Here is a 20,664-nt window from a genome sequence, read left to right as displayed (position 1 = left end):
GTCTCCGTGGTGGGGCCGTGGTTGGGGGAGGGCAAGGGGCTGGGGCTTTGGTAAAAGGTAACTCGGGGAGGAACGGGGGTGGTACCCAGAAGGACCCCGAGCCTGCCCAGGGTTAAGGGCATCCTGGAGTGTAGGCCAGGGGCCAGGGGGCTTGGAATCCCTAACAGAAGACAAGGCTGGCTCTGACACCTCAGCAGGTGGGTCAGCCGCCCCACCAGCCCCCGCCCCCTGAGGGCCAGTGCAGGCCCGAACCAGGGAATGGTCACCTCAAACATTTCAACATAGCACACGACAGGTGTCTGTGCCACCAAGTCAGCCCTGCTTCCTCTACCGCGTCCCCAACTGGGACAGAGAGTCACAGTCAGGCTGGAAAGGCACGAGGAGCGGAGCAGGGCAGGGGCCTGCGGAGGGCACGGAGCGAGTCTTCTTCCACACTGGGAAGGGGTGCCTGTGGGTGGGGGAGCAGGAACAGAGTCTGGTAGAGGGGGTTAGAGCCATGCCCCGGGACACACGGCCCTGGCTGGTGGCACCAGTTCCATGTCTCTGGGCAACTGCACAGGGAAGAAGCCCTTTGATCAGAATGTGTGCATATCGTGTACCTGTCATTGAGAAACGGGTCTCCAGTGACTCCTGGCCTGGGCCTGGGAGCCTGAGTGGCCATGAGGACTCTCCCTGGCTGGCCACACTGTCTCTGGCTAGGCCTCCAGGAAGGAAGGGCTTTCTGAGCCCGGTGGGGTGGGGTGGGGTGGGGTGGGGTAGGGGCAGGGGGCGGGGGGGGGGGGGGGAGCTGCGGGGGAGGGGCGTGGCTGCCCCCCAGGTCAGGGTCTAGTCTAGCAGAGCTCCCTGTCTGCCGTTTTGTAGGCCTGGGGACTGAAAGAGCTTGCCGAGGAGGATTTCAAACCTGGGCTGAAACAGGGCTCTTTATCCAGCTCTGGGCCTCAGGGTTGGAAGTCTCTAGCCCTTGGGTAGCCCCCCAGGGTGGGGCTAAAAGGCAAGGGTGAGGAAAGCCCTGGCCTCTGGCCTTGGCTGTGATGCCCCGGGTTCCTTCCCGCTCCCTGCCAGGCCAAATCAGTGCCAGTACGGCCTTCTTCCAGGGAGTCCGAGAACCCCAGCCTCTGGGTCAGGCAGCTGGGAAGTGCTGGCTGGAGCCCAGAACACCCCCAGGGAGGCCCTTTCCTATGGCCCTGTTTTTATCTTGGCCAAAGGGAAATGAGCTAGGCGGTGGGCTGGAGGCTGACCTGTGGCTGGCTTGGCCTCGCAGCAGAGGCCAAGAACAGAAAGGCCCTGAACTGGCCAAGAAGGCGATTATGCCCGAGGGTGGGGAGCTCACGGAAGTGCCTCGACCCTCCGTGTCGTAACGGCATCCTGGCTGCACAACTTCCATGGCCCAGGAGCCCCCTTGGGCACAGGATTCAAAGAGCCTGGCTGAGGACGGTGGCCTGGCCAAGGCGGTTCCTGCTCTGTGGCCTTAGCACCTAGCCTGGCGGGCCGTGACTGTGTCCCTGGGCCTCCCCCCTGGTGGAAATGAAAGGAAATAATTTCTGGAGGCTGGGGAAACACCCGCCAATCCCAGGGCTGGGTAAATGAGCTCCATCTTTCAACTTGGATTTTTAATTTCTAGTCATGTTCCTTTTCTTCTTTTTCTTTCTTTTTTTCTTTTTTTTTACAAAGTAGGTTTTTGCCCCAGGAAACACAAGGCAGCCTCATGAAGGAGGGGCTGGGGATGAGGAAGGAGGCACTGGCTCTGACTGACTGTTTTGGAGAAAAATTCAAATGACCTTGGACAACAGGTAGCTAGGGAAAGTAGCAAACAGCATTCGCTTGCTTGCTTGCTTTCCTTCTTTCTATATGTTCTTATTTTTTGGAAAGAGGTTTCAGCCAACCAATAGGAGGCTTGGGCAGTTCCCACCAGTCATGGTTCTGGGTACTCCCTGGGGGTAGCAGAGGCCTGACAGTGTGTGGGGTGGGGACAGGGGGACCGGTTCTGCAGCAAAGAGTTCCAGAAAGAGATCCCTGCAAACTTCTTGTGCCAATCACTGGAAAAGCCCAGCCCTGGAGGAAATAGAGCCCTTTGTACCCCAGGGACCAAATGTGAAATGAAGCCCAAGCCTGGCCCCAGGAATGGCAAGGCGATGCACCTTGGATCTTGACCCCAGGGGGTTGGGCGGGCCCTGACACTTCAGCCTGGAGGATCATTTCTAGAACAAGGAAGGCAGCCAATGGCTGGGGCACCGAGGGCAAGGCCCAGGTCAGACGGTTAGGAACCAGGAGATGGATGGCCAAGACGCCTTTCCCAGCCTGGGGGTGGGGGTGGGGTACAGAGCAGAGGCAGGGGGCTTTGTCTACGGGTCAAGCGCCAGGATGGGATCACCGACTCAGAACCACCCCCACCCCCGCCCCCGTTCCGTGTCTGGAAGCTCCTACTCACTACCCGCCCCAAATATGTGGTGTTGGAATCCTAGGAACCTTAACCTTTTCTTCAAGCGGGAAAAGCAAGTTGGAGTTTTCTGGGTCTGCTCGTGGAGTCTCCCCGCCCATCCCTCTGTCCTGGGCCTCTGGCCCTTCTGCTGACAGCCAGGGGTGGCCACTAAGCTGAGGTGGGCCAAAGCAGCAATAAACAGGAACCATAAACATGTGTACATAGGAGCGCTTGCTTTTACATTTAATTATATGTTTTTAAAAGTTTCTTTCTTTTTTTTTTTTTCCTCTCTCAGTGCATCCCATTTCTCTCAGCAAATGACCGCCTCTTGCCAGCCTTGGGGGTCGGGGGGAGGGGGCGTTGGTGGTGGCTGCTGCCACTGCAGTGGCCCAGGATGAGGCCCCACCTCACCTAAAATATTCACAGCCTCCAACTCCTCAGCGGGCTCTTTGATGTTTGGTGTGTGTGTGTGTGTGTGTGTGGGTGTTTGTTTCTTTTCAAGCAACAAAAGGTACTAGAAAAAGGCACAGGTCACTGCATACGTGGTGGGAAGATCAGACAGGTGGGGGCTGAGCAGAAGCTGCTTGGACAGATCCACAGATGCGCTGGGAGCCGCGCGGCGAGATGCTGCCAGGGAGGCGGGCTGGAAACGTCCGTGGCCGAACCCGGGAAGCCGCAGATGCAGAAGCGGACGGTCGGGGAGGCTAAGGGCCCCGGGGCGCTGGGTCCTCAGGCTGGCGCGGGGGGGCCCCGGGGCCCCCACTTCCTGAGGGCTCGGGGGAGCTCTGGCTGGTCCTGGGGTCCCCCGAGAGGTTCCTCCTCCGGGCTGGGAAGCGGGCGGAGGCCTCGGCCAGGCAGCCCACCGAGCTGCTGCGGTCCAGCGGCGGCGGGGCACAGGCCGCGGGCCGGGCGGGCGCGAGCGGCGGCGACTCCAGCCGGGGGCTCCGGGGCCCCGGGCGGCGGCCCTGGGGCGGCCGGGGCGACGCCTCCGGCGGGGTGCGGGCGCAGTGCGCGGGGTCTGCGGGCCCCTCGGGCCCCCGGGGCTCCCAGCCGGGCGGTCCGCGGGGGCCCCCGCTCGTCCGCCCCCTCTCCTGGGGGCAGTCCCCCGGCCTCCAGCTCCGAGGAGAGGGTGAATTTGGAGACCTTGGCCACGGGGGACACGGAGGCCGATGAGCTCTCGGTGGGACTCCCGCGGCCTCGCTCCTGGGCCTCCCGGGCGCCCGTCAGGTCGCTGCCCGCCCCCGGAGAAGCCGCTGATCCAGGCGGCGCGGGGCCCGGGCAGCAGGGCAGGGTGCGCCCCGGGCCGGGCCTGCACCATCTGGATCCCGCCGATGGGAATCAGGGGGCATGGGGCGCGGGCCAGGTGCCGCGAGTGCAGAGGCAGGTGGCTGAAGAGGTTCTCCTCCGTGCGGGCCGGGCCGTGGCCGTGGAAGTCGTGCGGGGCCGAGAAGGGGCGCGCGGAGAGAGGATGGGCGGGGCCCGGAGACCCGGAGGGACTTGGCGACTCGGCCTTCTGCTGGGGTCAGAAAACAAGACAGGGTGAGGCACGGCTCTGTGCTGGGCACAGAGAGCCCCCGAGGCGCCGGGATGAGGAGGCCACGGGCTGCGATCACTGAGCAAGGCCCGGCGGAGCAGGAGCTCCAAAGCCCCCACCCACAGCGGCACGGGTGCGGTGCCCGCGCCGGAGCGCGCGGTCCCCAGCCCTCCAGGGACCATGAGCACACGCAGGACCTATGGTCCCCATGCTTCCGGCCAGCCCGTCCGTCTTCGGAGGACGGGGGCTTCTTGGCCGCCATGCCCCTGCCCTTGGTCTTAGTTCTGCTGCTTTTCCTGTTTCTCAAAGGGTAGCGACCCAGCTTTGCCCTCTCTGGACTCCTGACCTTTTCCCACCACCAGGAATTTTAACGTGACTCCACAATTAAAAATCAAGTTAAGATTCCTAGACTGTGCCCGCCCCGGGAGCTTGAATCTCTGAGTGAGGCTGCTGACGCTGCTGGGGGTGAGTGGCGATGTTGGGTCTTGACACCCTGGTGACAGGAAAGGTGTGGATGATGATGGCGGTACCCGTGCCGGGGGGTCAGAGCAGCGATGGTGGCAGGGACGGTGTTGGACGGTGATGGCGACAAGAGGGATCAAGCTGACGGGGTGGCAGTGATGGCGTGCTGGGATGTCGGGATGGCGCGAGTGATGGTGACAGGACAGTGGTGGTGGCAGTGATGGTGGCAGGGACGGTGCTGGCCGTGAGGGTGCAGATGGCAGAGCTGCTGGAGAGGCAGTGACTTTGCTTGAGCTCTGCCGTCTGCCCACAGCACACGCGGGGATGTGGTCAGGGGGGAAGAAATGGCACAAGGATGTGCACCTCCTGCCAAGGCCATGCTGCTCGGAAGCGGCGGAACCTGAACTTAATCCTGGGACATCCAGCTCCAGGGTCCGTGCTCTGCTGCCTCTGAGGCTAAACTCACGGGTTCCAGGCACCCAGCATGGCCCCTGGCATAGGTCACGTCTGCTAAGTTATTGGTGACCGGTGGGCTGGCTGGGGGCTGCTCCGGGGAGGGCAGAGGTGGTCGCCCCCTGCCCGCTGACGAGAAGTGGCCCAGCCCTTCTGGGAGGGGTGGGGGCAGGAACTCACCCACGTGGAGGTGCAGGTCTCCGCTGGGCTTCTGCCGAGAAGCTTGTGAGGTAGAGGCGCGGGCAGGTAGAGAGCCCGTGGGGCCAGCCCTGAGCCTGGGCCACGCTCGCCCGCCGAGGGGCTCCCGGCCCTGCCAAGGCCCACTTCCCTGGCAGCGCTGACAGTGGCGGTGACTCAGCCTGGCCTGGAGACCACCTTCTGGGGGGCGAGTGTCTGGGGGGGCTTGGGTCTGCGGCGCCCTCCCGTTCGGGGGGCAGGTGCGCTCGAGGGGACAGTTCCCTCCCCGGGGGGTGGGGGGTGAGAGGCGACAGTTGGAGTCTCGGAGACCCACAGTGGGGAGGGCTCCTCTGGGGGCCGGGCGGGCTCGGGGCTGAGACCTGTGGCTCTCGGGCCGGTGAGTGTCGCTGGGGAGATGAGTCGCTTTGGGTTAGTGAGTGTTTGGGGGCAAGCGGTGGGCAGCCGCCTGCTTCTTTGCTGGGGGACCACGGCCTTCGTGGGGACACGGCCTGGGAGCTCAGGGCCGAGCCTGTGTCCTTCTCCCTGGGGCCTGATGGGGTAGGTCGCAGCTGGCGGAGGCACAGGGCGCGTTGGCTGGACGTGGAGCAGCTGCCCCCTGCCAAGTGCTCAGCTTCCGAGACTGAGCTGCCCCGTGTGGCCTGGTTGCCAGAGGCGACATCTACAGGCTGAGGGCCCCGGACAGGTGAGGCGTCTGCCGGCAGCGTGGCCGGTGGGCCGGGCGGGGGCGCCTCCGAGGCGGCGGGGCCCGATGGTTCGTCCTGACTCTCCTCCTCCTCCTCCTCGTCCTCGTCCTCGTCCAGGTCCGAGTCCGAGTCCGAGTCCTCCAGGTCTGCAAACTGGTGCTCCGCCACGGCCTCTGCGCCCTCTCGCCCTTCCGAGTCCTGGAACAGGTCCTCACTGGTTCCTGGGCGGCAGACACGGGAGACCGAGGTCACGGCCGGCCCCAGGCGGCGCTGCTCCACGCGCCAGCATCCCAGTCTGGAAACCGGGCCTGACAGCCACGCCAGGGGCACAGGATGGTGGAAGGGGTGGGGGGCTGGGAGGGACACGGGGACACTGTGCCAATAATCACAGTGGACCAAGATCACCTTGTCACAACCATGTGTCAACTTCTGTCCTGGGGCCTGCATGTGTACTAACTCCCTTGGTCCTCAAGCAATCCTGCCAGGTCGGCTCTATTCTTATCTTCCTGTTACAGACGAAGGAAGCAAGGTGAGAGTTTACCTCGCTCGCCCAGGTAAGGGAGGAAGCCGGGCTGGACTGAACCACAGCACACGAGACAAGTCTTTCGCTGCTGTTGGTCGTGTCTCAGTCCTGGCTCCACCGCGAGCACGTTAACTCAGCCTGCCGTGCCTCGGTGTCTTGCTTTGGGCAATGAGTGCGATTGTCTCACTCATAGGGTTTGCCAGGAGGAGTAAACACACGCCTGGCACACGGCAAGGGCTCACATAATTACAGCCACACTTCATGCGTTCAGGAAGAAGTCTCTTTTTCTGGGACCCAGCAGCCATGCTGGCTGGTCCAGCAGCACTGGGCTTGATCAGTTTACCCTGTGGCCAGGCTGCTGCTGGTGGGGGGGGGGGGGGGGCGGCGAAGCCAGCCTCAGCCTGCAGAGCAGGGCCCCATCCCTGCAGCTTTTGTTCAGAGAAGATGTTTGCGGCCCTCGCGGGACCCCTGCTGCTCCCCACTTGGGGTGGAGAGTGGAGCTCGGAAACAGGAGCCTCCTGGTCTGGCTTCTGGTGGGGCAGCCCCAGCCAGCCAGGTCGTCTCTAGTAGGACACGGGTCTAGTTTGGGCATCTGTGAAATGGGCAGCAATCAGCTCCACTAACATCTCGCCCACCTGGCAGGCTCCTGAGGGTTTGGGTCCTACTGGCTCATCACTAAGCTCCCATCAGCATCCGCTCCACTAGTGACCAAGAAGACTGGACACACAAGCCGGCTCAGGCCACCGGTGCAACCAGGCTTCTGGACCCGACCATGCTGAGCTGCCCCAGGGCCAGAGAGCCCAGCACTTGTGCTTCCCGACAGCGCATCACAGTCGGGTGCATGAGACGGACGACAGTCAGCATGCAAGAGGGAGGGCACACACCATGGGGTGGAGCTGGAGCTGGCAGGTGAATGGAGGGCCGCGGGGTCAAGGGCACGGCCTCCTGGCAGCTGGGAGCAGAGCGATGAGAGAGGGGAAGGGACTGAGTGTCGGGAAGGGAGTGGGGATGGTGACGGGTGCAAAACGCGCCAGGAAGTTTTGCGCAGGCTCTTACTTCCCTGCTTTAGACTTTCTGGGGCTACTTCAGCCCCCGGAGTCCTCCCTGCCTCACCTCTTTTACAGTTGGGGAAAACCAGGTCCAGAGGAGGTAACCTCCCCCAGACCACCCAGGAAGGAGTGACCAAGTCAGGCTAAGGTCTACCACCCCTGCATTATTACACCACCAGTTTTATTTATTTTTTTATCTCTTTTTTTAGGGCCCACCTGCAGCATGTGGAAGTTCCCAAGCCAGGGGTTGAATTGGAGCTACACCACAGCCACAGCAACACCAGATCCGAACCACAGCTGTGACCTACGCTGCAGCTTGTGGCAACGCTGGATCCTCAACTCACTGAGCAAGTCTGGGGATGGACTTGGGGTTGAATTCCAAACTGCTGAGCCACAGCAGGAACTCCTAAAAATGCTTTTGTGTGTCCAGAAGCAGGAAATGGTGTGGGTTTGAATGCCCGATTCACCCTTTCCTTGTACAATGTTGGGTGATTTACCTTTCCGCTCTGTGTTCAGTTTCCTTGTCAGTAAGATGGGGTAAGAGTAATAAAGGCCACCCCACGGTTTTACGTTGGGGGACCGTGCGGGTCTCCCACCTAGTAAGTAGCCAATACCCCGCAGCTATTGTCTTCCCAAGTGCCCCTACAACCCACGTCATCTTGCACTTGAAGGGGGGAGGGGCAGTGCTACCAGCCAGGGGGTGCGGACCAGCCGCTCCTGCTGTTTAGCGGGAAGGATCCGAAAGTTTCTCTTTACAGATGACGTTGATGGGTTCCAGTGGCCTTAGGAACCCAGCTCAGGAGTGATGGAAGCCAAGGGTCCCCTGCCCAGCGAAGGGTTCGCCAGGCCCCCGACATCTGGGCTCCTTCAGAGCTCTATGGGATGCCTCGCCTGACGGCCCATTCCCAACACCCCTCACTCACTGTCAAGGCTCCCCCCCCCCCAGGCTGGGTCTCTTGGGGCTCGGGTTGTGGAAAGAAGCGCGCTGGAGCGCTGAGGAGGTCTGACCGCACGGTGGCGCTGGTGCTCAACCACTTCACTCTCAGGGCCGGGTGGCGGCGGCGCTGGTCCCGCCGCCGGGAGGAGGAGGTCGATCCTGAGCTCAGCAACCAGTCGCCGCTTCAGTCTAAGAGACACCCTCTCCCTGGATCTTCCTCGTCGCGGTAAATGGCAACTCCACCCCTCCAGTTTCTGAGGCCATAAACCTGGGAGTCGTCTTTGGCTCTTTTTTCCCCCTCTTGCCTTCCCCCATCCCCAGGATGTCAGCAAAACCCTTCGGCTCTGTTGGCAGAATGTATCCAGAATCTGACCACATCTCCCCACCTCCCTCAGCCCAGCCAATTCGACTCTCGCTCCGCCGGGACGGCTGCCTCCAGCCGCGCCCCCTACCGGCCATCCTCTGCATGAAGTCGGACCGTCAGAGGACATTGCTCCTCCCAGCGGCCGGCCAAGTTCATCCTTTGACCTTGACAGCCACAGCTCTCTCTGACCTCATCTCCCCATACTCTCGCCCTCCAAGGCTCTGCACCTGCTCTTCTCCGTGCAGGGAGGGTCCTTCCCCAGGCCCCGCCTGGCTTCCTGTTCCATCGTCTCCGCATCACCTGACAGGGAAGCCACGCCCCTTGTCTCCCATCCCTCGCTAATGCTTTGCTTTATACTCATCTCCTCTGCCCTATTCCGCCTTTGTTCACTGCCTGGCTACCTTCTAGAATGCAGGCTTTCTGGGAACAGGAACTAAGTTTTACTCATTGCAGAATCTCTAACACCTAGAACAGGGCCTGGAAGAGGGCTGGTGCTCGGTAATTATTTCTGGAATGAATGCATTGATTTCATCCTTAAATAAGGCCCTCCTTTTTGGCCTCACTGGGGAAAGGAAGCTGGGAAAGGAGCGGGGGGAGCTCAAGGTCCCTCAGTGCACCCCTGTTGCAAGGCCAGTTGAAAGCCCCGCGCCCACCCAGAGAGGGCTCTGTGGAATGGGAGGTGACATGGGACTGTCGGGTCTGTCTGACTTCCGGTCTCTTGAAAGCCTCCAGCTCTAAAGGGCCCTGGCGTGGGGCCCATGCCCAGAGGGTGCAGGTGTGAGCGTGGGTGCGGAGCTCTGTATAAGAGTATGTACCTCACGGCGACACCGTGAGGATCGGCCAAGACACTTCATGACACGTGTCTAGAGCACGCCCGACACAGAGTGGGCGTCCGTCAGTGTTGACTATAATTACTCGTGTATTAATTTATTCACTATGTGTTCAGTGAGCACCCACGGGGTGCTGGGCGCTCCACCTGCACGGCAGGCCATCACGCGTGGGGGCCACAGCCCCCGGCACCTGCTCTAAGTATTGCGGGGGGCATCATTCTGTGAATTTAGCCTTTGTTTCCCTGTAGTTGGGACAACTGCAGAAGAGGCCATGGAAGAGGGAGCGGTGGGGGGGGAGCGGGGGGGGGAGGAGGAGGAGGGGGAGGAGGGAGCAGGGGGAAGAGGGAGTTGGCAAATTACCTTCTTCAGCTTCCAGCTCCTCCAGCACCCCCGTCTCTTGGCACTTTTTGCTGTGGGCCTTCGACTTCATATGCTTAGTCAGATTCCCTGGAAAGGAGTGAGAACGGACTCAGGCTCGGCTGGAGGGCAGGGGCCCAGGCCGGGTGCTGGGACATCCCTCTGCCCAGGTGCTCAGGTGGGATGTGTAGCCACAGCCGCTGTGCAGGACGCTCCCCAGGAGCTGGGGGTGGGGGGGTGGGGCTGTGAGGGGACAGAGGGTATGATGAGGACGTGAGATGCTGGTTCAAAAAACAAACGCAAAAGAAATTAAAGACAAGTCACGTGCAGTAAGTTTTTCCTGCCTTTGATTTAACTCTGGGCCCAGGAGCTGGTGACGCTCATCTAACAGGACCACTGGTGGTCCCAGTGCCGGCAGGGGACAGGGCTCTTGTTAGCCAGCATGAGGGTGGGTACTGAGCATGCCCTCCTGGCTGGGGGCGCTGCTGCGGCAGCCTACAGGGAAGAGGGACCAGGGCACAGTTACTGTTAGAAACGGAGAGAAGGCAGAAGGTGTAGAGAAGTCTCCCAAACAGTGGCCTGGGGGCCATAAGGCGGGGGCCTGAGACCTGACTTCCTTGGAGAGTCATGTCCCCTTCTTGGGCCTCCAAGGTCACGGCCCTGCAGACACGGGGTGGGGAGGGTACGTGCAGGCCAAGCAAAGGCCCTGCTCTCCCCAAGCCTAGGAAGCACCAGTAGGGGTGGTAGCTAAATTTGTCCCCACGGACAGATGAGTAGAGGCAGCGGCTCTGGAATCAGGGGAAAGGGGCGACACTTCCAGTTCTCCCCCATGTATGCACAGCACTTCACAGGCCACAAAGCCTGTGGACAGGAGCGCTCTACGAAGGAGCAGCAGAGGACACCCAGGCTGCCCCAGCAGGATGCAGGCCAGATGCCCCAGGATGTTCCTTCGGGCTCAGCAGCCACCTCCAAACTGACCTGCTCACTCTTCTGTGGATTGCTATATTTCCATATGGTCGTTCATATAATAACAATAAGGTCCTTGAGTCTAACCTTATGAGTAGGTTTGAACAGATGGATGGAAGACAGCAGAATGGACTCCAGGAAGAGACACATAGAGAGACTGGTGGATGGATGGATGGATGAGTGGATGGACAAGTGGGGAGGAGGAAATAGGGGGTGATGAACAGGATGAGCAGGAAGGAGATGGATGGATGGATGGGGTCCTGGATGAGTATATGGGCAGATGGACAGACAGACGGAGGATCAAAATAAATGGAAGGACAGACGGAAAAGGCTCAATCAACAGATGAGAGGCTGGAGAACTGGAGAGGAGGAGACATGGGCGAGTGGGAGAACGGCTGGTTGGATGGATGGATGGATGGATGACGGACGTTGCACACATAAATGCTCAGAAGGACAGACAGACAGGAGGATAAAGGAATGAGCAGGTGGATGGAAGAAAGGACTGACAGGAGGACACATGGGAGAAGTGGAGGAACAGATAAGAGGAGAAGATAGGAGTTCCCGTCGTGGCGCAGTGGTTAACGAATCCGACTAGGAACCATGAGGTTGCGGGTTCGATCCCTGCCCTTGCTCAGTGGGTTAACGATCCGGCGTTGCCGTGAGCTGTGGTGTAGGTTGCAGACGCGGCTCGGATCCCGTGTTGCTGTGGCTCTGGCGTAGGCCGGTGGCTACAGCTCCGATTCGACCCCTAGCCTGGGAACCTCCATATGCCGCGGGAGCGGCCCAAGAAATAGCAAAAAGACAAAAAAAAAAAAAGAGGAGAAGATAAATGGGAAGAGGGATGGATGGAAAGACACACTGTTAGGATGAGAGGATGGGAGAACTGGATAAGCGGGAGGATAGGTGGGTGACTGGAGAGAGAGTCCGTGAATGAACTGAAGGGTGCTTTTTTTTTTTTTTGGTATTTTTGTCTTTTTGTCTCTAGGGCCACACCTGTGGCATATGGAGGTCCCCAGGCTAGGGGTCGAATTGGAGCTGTTGCCACCAGCCTACGCCAGAGCCACAGCAACGCACGATCCGAGCCACATCTGCAACCTACACCATAGCTCACGGCCACACCAGATCCTTAACCCACTGAGCGAGGCCAGGGATTGAACCCGCGGGTTCAATGCTCCTCGGGTTCATTAACCGCTGAGCCACAACGGGAACTCCTTAAAGGGTGCTTCTTAATCATTCTGAGAACTTTAAGGAAGCTGAGGGTTTCACAGAGAGGATAATGGGCTTCCCTGAGGTGTGCAGGTCCAGGGCCGTGGGACGGAGAGAAGCTGTGTCTTTCCTCCCCTTAGTCCTAGTCTGTGACTCCATCCTTCCCACCTCAGAATTCCCTCCTTTAACTGGACGGAAACCTGGAGCTTCTACTCATAGCTGAAACAGGAGCAGCGTCGTGACTTCCAGAGCCATCCCAGGGCTGGAGGGTCCCCAGTGTTCCCCGTCCGACATCGTGGGCCTCTGCCCTCAAAGCTGTGGGCAGGCAAAGCCTGAGCAGGACGTGGAGGGGTGGTAAAGGCAGCAGGGGTCTTCCATGGACCAGAGAAACCAAGGGACCCCTGAGGTTCCAGGACCAGCCCCCCCCCGCCACTACCCCAGTCACAGAGGCGTCTGAACACTGCTCATTCTGGCCACGACATTAACATTATCGCTGTATGCCTGGAAGGTTCGGTCTCTACTCAACCAAGTTAGATGCTGGGCCCAGAATGTGTGAGGAACAGCCACGAGCGGGAAGTGCCCTTCTCATCACAGAAGCAAAGTGGTGCAAGGAACCCACAACCGTGTCATCCCCCGCCCATCGGCCCGGAGCTTCCTGCTTCTGTTCTAAGTCAGCCGTGGAGCTGATGCGCCCTTGGGCAAGATCACTGGCTGTCTCGGGGACGGGACGCGGTGGGAGCGCTCCCTTCCCCCACCACGAAGGACCAACCAGCCAAGGCCACACTCTTGGTCTGTGCACGGCCCGTCTGGACCCGGTCCCAGCCCCTGGGGACCTTGTCTGTCCCACTCGGGCGGCACAGAGCCACCATGTGTAGGAGCTGGATGGCCTGGGCTTTGAGTCTGGGCTCTGCTGCTGGCGAGCTGTGTGCTCTGGGGCAGCTTTCTTAACCTTCTGAGCCCTAGTTTCTGCAGCTGTGAAGTAATACCTACCTCTTGGGGTGGCTGGGAGGCATCGAGGGGAAAACACGTAGAGAAATACATGCAGGCAGAGCAGAGCGTGCCGGGCGGAGAGCACATGCCTGCTGCGTGGAAGCTCCTTCCTTGGCGGACACCGCGTCCCCGCCCCCCAGGCTGTCTTACAGAGCACCCGGGGGATTTGGGGCAGCTGCCCACGGAGGAGAGGAATGCTCAGAGGATGCTTCGAAGGCAAAGGGCTTTCCCAGTCAGGCTGGGCTCAGGAACGCCCAGCAGGAGTCACCAGGCAGCCCCGGGGCCGGCAGCTTCTCCTCCGCCCCTGCCCCTGGAGGCTGCAGGGAGGGGTCCCGAGCCTGAGTGACTGCCTGGATAGGCCACAGGGTTGCAGGAGCAGACACTGGCTGTGCAGCCCCGAGTGCCACCTGGCTCCCTCCCTGGGCCCGTCTCCTCCTCTGTGTATGGAGGGAGGCCACCAACTGGCCACGGGTGTCTTTTCTGCCCTGGACACCATTTCCTTGTCAAGGTCGGAGCCTCAGCGTGCCAAGGCCTCTCCTCATGGCCCCACCCCCCACCAAAAGCCCAACAGCCTTGGAACGAAGGAAGAAAGGCAAGCAGGTGGAACATGACAGGCAGTGGAACAGCGGCGGGCCCTCCACCAAGGGCAGCGGCCACTGACCCTGTCTGCCCCCTTTGCCTTTGACCAACCACCCTCCCCTGGCCCCTGAGGCCTGCCCCAAACTGCCATCTCTGTCCTGAGGTGACCGGCGCAAGGGCCTGTACCGGGCACAGCCACTCGGCTGGCCTCTGGGAAGCTTCTGAGAAGAAGACATGGGATCCCAGACCCCCACAGGGACATCCCCGTGGGCCTTTCCTGGCCCCCCACGGAGATGCCCTGCAGCTAGTGCCCGGGGCCGGAGCTGCTGTCACAACGTCTAACACGGAGACGAGACACAGACAGGCAGACAGAGACGGACAGAAAGGGCTCCCCGGCAGGTGGTGGTGACAGAGGGCCTGAGGACCCCCGGGCCTGGCCTCCACTCTCTTGCCGCCGGGCTGAGCCTGAGCCCGAGGATGGGGGAGAGAGGAGATGGAGGTAGCTGGGTGGGGGCAGGAGCCTTGAGAGGAGGGGGCCTGTGGTATCTCAGCGGGCAGCTGAAGCGTCCATGATGCCAGGGAGAAAGGGGGGCCTCAGTGTCCTGCGGCTTCCCTCTCCCTGCCTTGCACAGAGGGAGCTCAACGGGCACCGGCTCTGAGTCCAGAGGTGGAGCGTCCACTATTTCAGATGCACTCGCTGCTCTGGCTCCAGGAAGGTATCATTTTCCAGAAGCCTCTCGAAGCACTAAAGGCTTGTAGAGAGCCCAGCCCTCCTGCCATCACAAGGTGAGAGCCAACGCTCCTGGGCGGATCCTCAGGGCCCCGCCCCAGGCTCCACCCCCAGGACTCTACCCCCCATGGCACTCTGAGGCCGGCAGACCCTGCCCTCAGTTTCTGTGATCCGGACCCTCCAGGGCTCTGTACTGGCTCAAAGGGACCCAGGAATGGACGGCAGATGGCTCGTTGCTATGGCTTGCAATGCAGGACCTGCCTGGAAAAGGGGCGTTCCTGCCAGGGCCCCAGGGCGGGGGAAGGGGGAAGACCAGGCCCCTTCTTTCAATAAAGTCAGAAGGAACTTAGTAGAGACCCCCCCCCCCGGGAGGCTGCCCTGGCTGGGAGCTCAGCCCGCTGGGTTTTTCCAGCCCCAGGTGGCAGGATGATGGCTCCCCAAAGCAGTGAGGCTCCCCAGCTCTGCGTAGCTCTCAGGACTGGGCTCCTCACACTGAAAACAGAGCAGTGTGGGCCCCTGGCCGCACCCCGGGAATGGGGGCCCTGCTTGTGATCCACTCGGGAGGCCACCTGGTTGGCCACCAGATTTTGCCCACTCCTTCCAGACAAGGGAGAAGCTGCTCACGGAAAGGAAGATGCCCAGGAGGCAGGGGTCCTGGCTCATAGTTACAGCTCCAGCTTTAACAGTCATTTCTGTTTGTGGGGACCCTTTTGCTTCACCTTCAAGGGGGGCCTGGACGAAAGGTTCTTGGCATTCAGAGCCAAAGACCATTATTTGAGCTGCTGGCCCATTGGTCCTGTCTCTCTCCTCCATAAAGTCCCTCCTGGTCACCTAAGGCCAGAGGAAATGGGGTGTAGGGGCACGTGCGGGACAGAGCAGAGGCATGCTAGGTGAGCCGCCCGGGAGAGGGCAGGGCTCCAGGCCTCTCCGTCCTCCCCAGGCGCCCTCTGCAACATCGCTGATGACACACCAAGAGGGAAGCGGTCCAGGGCAGGCAGGGAGGACGGGTGCCTCCATTCAAACCAAAACCATGGTGGGAAAATGCGTGCTTCACTTGCGAATGATGGTGAGAGGGCAGAGGAGGACAGCTGAGGGGTCAGGAGACCAGAGATGGGCACCCGGTCCGAGAGGGGCCGTGAGCCGAGGGATGACAGGGCCGCCCCCTGACCTGGCACACAGAGAACAGAAGGGGCCAGCAAGAGCGGGAGGAAGGGCGGGAGGCCGAAAGCTCGGAGGAGCCTTCCTCCAAGCCACTGCCCAGCCTCCCTGGGAACAGCTTTACTAACACAGGGAAGGCCAGCAGGCATCAAGACCGAACCTGGTCCGAGTTCCATCCACCGAAAAACCACTGGCTCTGGTGGGGGCTGGCCTGCAGGCCCCCAAGCTGCCCAAAGGAGAAGATGGGACACTCGTGCCCACACCCTGAGCCAGGAGTCTGCAAAGCACAAGAGGCCGAAGCCACCAGGGGCGACGAGAGTGCCCCCCCCCCCCCCGCCTCTGTCTGCTCAGCTACCAGGAAGAAGTGATTTGGGAGGTCTTTCCTGCGTGCCCTGCAGGCGCAGCCCATGGAAACCGCAGAGAAGAGCTGGGTCCAAAGCTCACGGCCTCAGCCTCACCGGTCCACACCGGGTCCTGCGCGGCCGCAGCAGCCCAGGCCACCACCATCACCCGTCGCCGCGCAGATGCACGCCCCCACCAGCCGGCCCTCCTTCCTCTCACAGGTGACCCAGAGCCTGCGCTGACCCTGCTGTGCAGTGTGGTGGGGGTGCCAGTCCGGGCTGGGGGCGAGGCCGGCCCCGCGCCGAGCGCTGCGGAGAGGCTGGACCGAGCGGGAGCATGGTCTGAGTGGTGAGGCGGAGTGAAGGTGGGGGCAAACTCTGACACAAGGAGTGACTATGCGCGTGTGTTACGTGGCTGGGGGTGGAATGGATTTCCAAACTCAAGAGTGGCAGTGACCAGTGTGGATGCTGGAGCTCCTCGGAGTGGTGGGTCACGGGCTAGTGAGACATGCACACGGAAGGCGGGATGAGGTTAAATACAAAACCAGGCTCTGTGCGCAAGAGTGCCACCGCCTGGCGGCGGCGGGAATCGCACAGGAGGAGGGTGGCGGGGCCTGGTGGGCGGAGGATGGGCAGGGCAGCCACCCGGCGCCGCGGCCCCGTCTGGAGCTGGGCTGCTCTGCCACTGGGGAGCCCAGGAATCGGGGGTGCCCAGGCCCCAGGCAGAGAGGTCCGGACCCCGGGCTCTGTGCTGGGGCTCCCAGAGGGGAGCTCCCTGCAGCGGGCAGGGCCAGTGCCCTGCTGACCGTCTCTTACCTTTGGTTTTAAAAGCAAAGTGGCAGTGCTTGCACACATAGGGCCGGACGTCAGTGTGGGTGCGGATGTGTTTCTTCAGCATGCTGGGCTTCTTGCAGCGAATTCCACACTCCTCACAAACATATTTCCCTCGGCCGCGGCCTCGCACATATACATACTCTTCGTTTGATTTGTACCTATGAGCAACAGGCGTCATGGTAAAGGAACAAAAGCCGGAGAAGACGCGGGGTCCCGCCTCGGAAGATGCGCGCTTCCTGCCGCATCCAGCCCTTGGCGGCGCAGGGAGAGGAGAAGGCGGAGCAGAGAGAACCGCAGGCAGGTCGGGGAGCCCGGCGTGCACCCCTGCATCCCTGCGCCGGCCCTGCCCTCGGACGGGCGGGGCCCCGCCTCCTCCCCCCCGGGAGGCGGCAGACTCTGGCGCTCCCTGCCCGGAGCGGAGCCACGCGAGCACAGACAGAGGGCCTCTGTGCCAGCCGCGGCCTCGGCCCCGGCTTCCGCTCCCAAAATGCCGCTACTCTGGGCCGCCGCGAACCAAGCGAGTGAAACATGACAACCACAGCTCTGGCAGCCACCACTGCCCGAGTCCTCCCCCTGTGCTGGGCGCTTCGCCCGATTCAAGCACCATCTCCACCAAGAGCCTTCAAGAGCCCGAAGCTCCCACAGCCAGGAAAAACAGAACTTGGTCGGAACCTGCCTGCCCCCAAGCCTGTGCAAGCACTACAACTGCCTGCCAGGAGGCCACCCAGGGGCACGAGAGAGCGGAGGGACAGGCACGTCACCATTTCCCTGTCCTCAGAGTCTGGGCACCTGGGGCCCCACGCCCTCTCCCCCGCGCCATCTCCAGCCGAGCTGGACGCGTTCTCAGGACCCAGATTCCCGTCACCTGGCCTCTCACGCGGCCTCCAGGGATGACCTGGGGTCCCAGTGGGAAGTGCCAACAGCTTTCAGGAGCTTCCCAGGGCAGCCGGCCCACCTGCCGGGCCTCGGGGCCACTACCGGGCCTGGCTCTCAGTCAGGATGCTCTTCTGTCCACTTAGAGGGAAACCACGAGGCCCACGAGGCCCTCTCGATACGTCCTTGTCCAAATGCCTAGTTGGTCTAACGCCCTAGATGTGCGAGTGTCCTGATGGGGTCAGGGAAGGCCTCACGGGGCCTGGGGAGAGGCCCTGCATCATTCCAGGAGAAGAGCTGCCTGGCTCTCCTGGCCTGGGGGTTCGGCGGCACAGGTGCCGTGGGAGAGGTGCGCCTCAGGCCCACCCCCACCTCACCCCCTGCCTGGGAGGTTCGGCACCCAAATGGCTGTGGGTGGTGCGGAGAGGCGGGGAGGGGTGGGGCGGGGTGAGGAAGTGATAGCAGCTGGGAGTCAATTCTGCTGTGCTGGGGCCATCAGCTGAGCGGATGTCACAGGGACGGGCTCACAAGGAGGGGACTGTAAGGGGACAGTGGTCACCCACACACGTGCACATGCACACACTCACACCCCCTCACTCCCACAGGCAGTCTGCTTGCACACACACACACCCCCACCGTGACACTCACACCGACACCCCCCACCGCACAGGGACACACGCTGCTCTGTCTCTCACACGCACACACAGGCAGTCGCGCATGGACCACTGTCCGTCTGAGAACACAGTGGGTCTTGTTCTTACCTCAGCTCTGGCCAACCGAAGCCTCTCAAGTTGTCTAAAAATGGCCCTTTTTTTCTTTCTTTTTTTTTCTGTCTTTTGTTTTTTCAGGGCCACACCTGCAGCATATGGAGGTTCCCAGGCTAGGGGTTGAATCGGAGCTATAGTCACCGGCCTACGCCACAGCCACAGCAACACCAGATCTGAGCCACATCTGCAACCTACACCACAGCTCACGGCAACGCCAGATCCTTAACCCACGGAGCGAGGCCAGGGGTCGAACCCGCAACCTCGTGGTTCCTCACTGGATTCATTTCTGCTGCACCACGACGGGAACTCCATAAAAATGGCCCTTTCTTCCCCTTCTGGGTCCTGAAGGGCCAGTTTCTGGGGCTAACTCTTCCTGAGTCAGGACAGCAAAGCTCTATCTCAAGTTCAAGGGGGGGTACGGGAGGTTAGGGAGGCTGTGGGGAACAGTGACACCGTTGGGTCTCAGGAAGAGCCTCCTGTGGGCGAACACGGGGTTTCTGCCTCCCAAGGACAGCAGTTCACACACCTCTCAGACCTCAACCTGGGATTTAAGTCCTGGCATCCGGTCTGAGCTGGGGCGCCCTTCTCCCAGCGGGAGAAGAAAGATGTGAGCCTGGCTTGGTCCCCCCATGCACTGCACACCTGCCTCCCCTCGGCCCTGCTCGGCGGCGGCTCCGGACACCCCTTCCCTCCCACTGCCACCCACGATGGTGCCTCCGGCATCCCCCTCCACCCAGGCCGACAGCCGCCCTGGCTACCACATCTGGGCTTCCCTCTGCGCTCCAGGCCTCTCAGAAGCAGGCACAGAGTCCATGGCCCGTGGCCGCTCTCAGCCCATCATCCTCCCTCCATCGCGAGCCTAAACCGCAGATGCTGTCCAGCTGGGAACACGCCGGCCCGCAGAGGAGGGATGCTTCGCGAGCCTCCAAGCTGCTGCCTTGACTCGAGGAGGAGGAGGGGAGGAAGGTGTGCAAACCCGGACCCCACTTTGTCACATTCCGTGGAAGGCCCAGTACACCCTGGGGAGCACAGGGCGGGGAGCCTGTACTGGGAGAGACGGGGAGGCCGGGAGAAGGCGCTGAGAGGCAGAGGTGGGATAGGGGGACCCCAGGAGCACGAGCTCTGTCGTCAGAAGGACTGGCTTGCTCGGTGGGCAGTTAGAGGCTGGAGCACCACTGGCCGCGAAGAGGCCGTGCCGAGAAGCCGAGCCGGGATCAAAGCTGTTTAAAGATGCACATGAAGTCTTAAGAGAAGGCACTTCCCTGGCACCACGGGGAATGGTCTGGAAGAGGAGACACCTAGAGAACAAGGCACATGCTCTAGGACTGGACCCGAGGCTTTCTGGGCATAGGATCCACAGGCCTGGGTGGCCACTTGGATGATGCAGCGGCCACCGTGAAGGAGAACACAGATGGAAAGTTCTCAACTTGGCTGGCTCAAGAGGTACCATCTGGGGGCTTGGAGAGATGGGATGTAGGACTCTCGTCCTTAATTGCTGAGTGTGAGACGCTCACGCACAAGGCTTGAAGACACGCCAGCACACAGCTGGAAATCCGTGCGACACAGCAGAGGACATGTAGATTGTGAGAGGCAGGTGGCCCCTCGAGAGAGCGTGAAACCAGGACGAGGACGTGAGAGGGCCCGGGAAGCACCCAACTGTAAGGGCGGGTAGAAAGATGGCACCAAAGGCCACCGCCAAGCAGAGAGCTCCCGGCAGGGAAGCAGGAGACAGCGTGGATTGGGAGCCAGCGGTTAGAGGAGGAGGTGGCCAGCAGGGTCCCGGTTGTGGAGATCTGGAGGAGGTGGCCACTGGGGATGCAGGGTCTTGAAGGGGCAGTCCTGGCTGGCCGGCCTAGGGCCCATGACTTCTCGGCCCCTTGAAGGACAGTGCTGGTTGGTACAGCCTTGTGGTTCCCAAGGGTCAAGCCTAGGGATGAGTGTGGGGCAGCTGTCCAGGGCGGGCTGGACCTTCTTCCTGCTGGAGGCCCCCTTCCCCTTGGCATGAAGCTCAGGGCCAGCCCCTCCAGCCCGTGCAAGGCTCCACCCTATGGGGTCTCACCCTCCCCAGTAGGTTCAGGCCTCTCCCTTGGGACACATCCCACCACCATGGGTGCCGGCTCCGTCCTCTCCCTACCAACCAACCCCAAAGCCTCCCTGGACCGCAGCCCACTCCAGCGGCCGCTCTGTCTGCTTCCCTTCTCAGCCTGGGTCTGGAAAGGGCTCTCGCCTGCAGGCACACCCCCTCCCCACCCCAGCCCAGCCATCCCGGTGACTCTTCCTGCCAACGTCACAGGCTGCGAAATCCAAGTGACAGTGGCTTTATCCTGTTGGCCCTGTGGCCCACCCTCCAGAGGCACCTGCTGGCTTGGTGAGCCCACTTCCTCCAGACTGGGTCTCCTCCGCAAGCTCCG

The 20,664-nt window shown here is 61.6% G+C and overlaps 1 protein-coding gene across 1 annotated transcript in view; it reads right to left on the bottom strand.

Annotated features, from left to right (window-relative positions):
- Positions 1–786: 786 nt before the first annotated feature.
- HIVEP3 (HIVEP zinc finger 3) overlaps positions 787–20,664 on the bottom strand; it is a 126,927-nt gene continuing 107,049 nt past the window's right edge. Inside the window, 7 exon segments of the mRNA XM_047789528.1 lie at positions 787–3,525; positions 3,527–3,655; positions 3,657–3,935; positions 5,049–5,170; positions 5,173–5,970; positions 9,813–9,899; positions 16,596–16,771. Coding sequence (XP_047645484.1) covers positions 3,124–3,525; positions 3,527–3,655; positions 3,657–3,935; positions 5,049–5,170; positions 5,173–5,970; positions 9,813–9,899; positions 16,596–16,771 — 1,993 coding nt within the window. The 3' untranslated portion in view covers positions 787–3,123.

The sequence above is a fragment of the Phacochoerus africanus genome, chromosome 8 (assembly GCF_016906955.1).
Source record: "Phacochoerus africanus isolate WHEZ1 chromosome 8, ROS_Pafr_v1, whole genome shotgun sequence".
NCBI classification, from domain to species: Eukaryota; Metazoa; Chordata; class Mammalia; order Artiodactyla; family Suidae; genus Phacochoerus; species Phacochoerus africanus.
The sequence above is the reverse complement of the archived record's forward strand: the minus strand, read 5'-3'. Positions and strand labels throughout refer to the sequence as shown.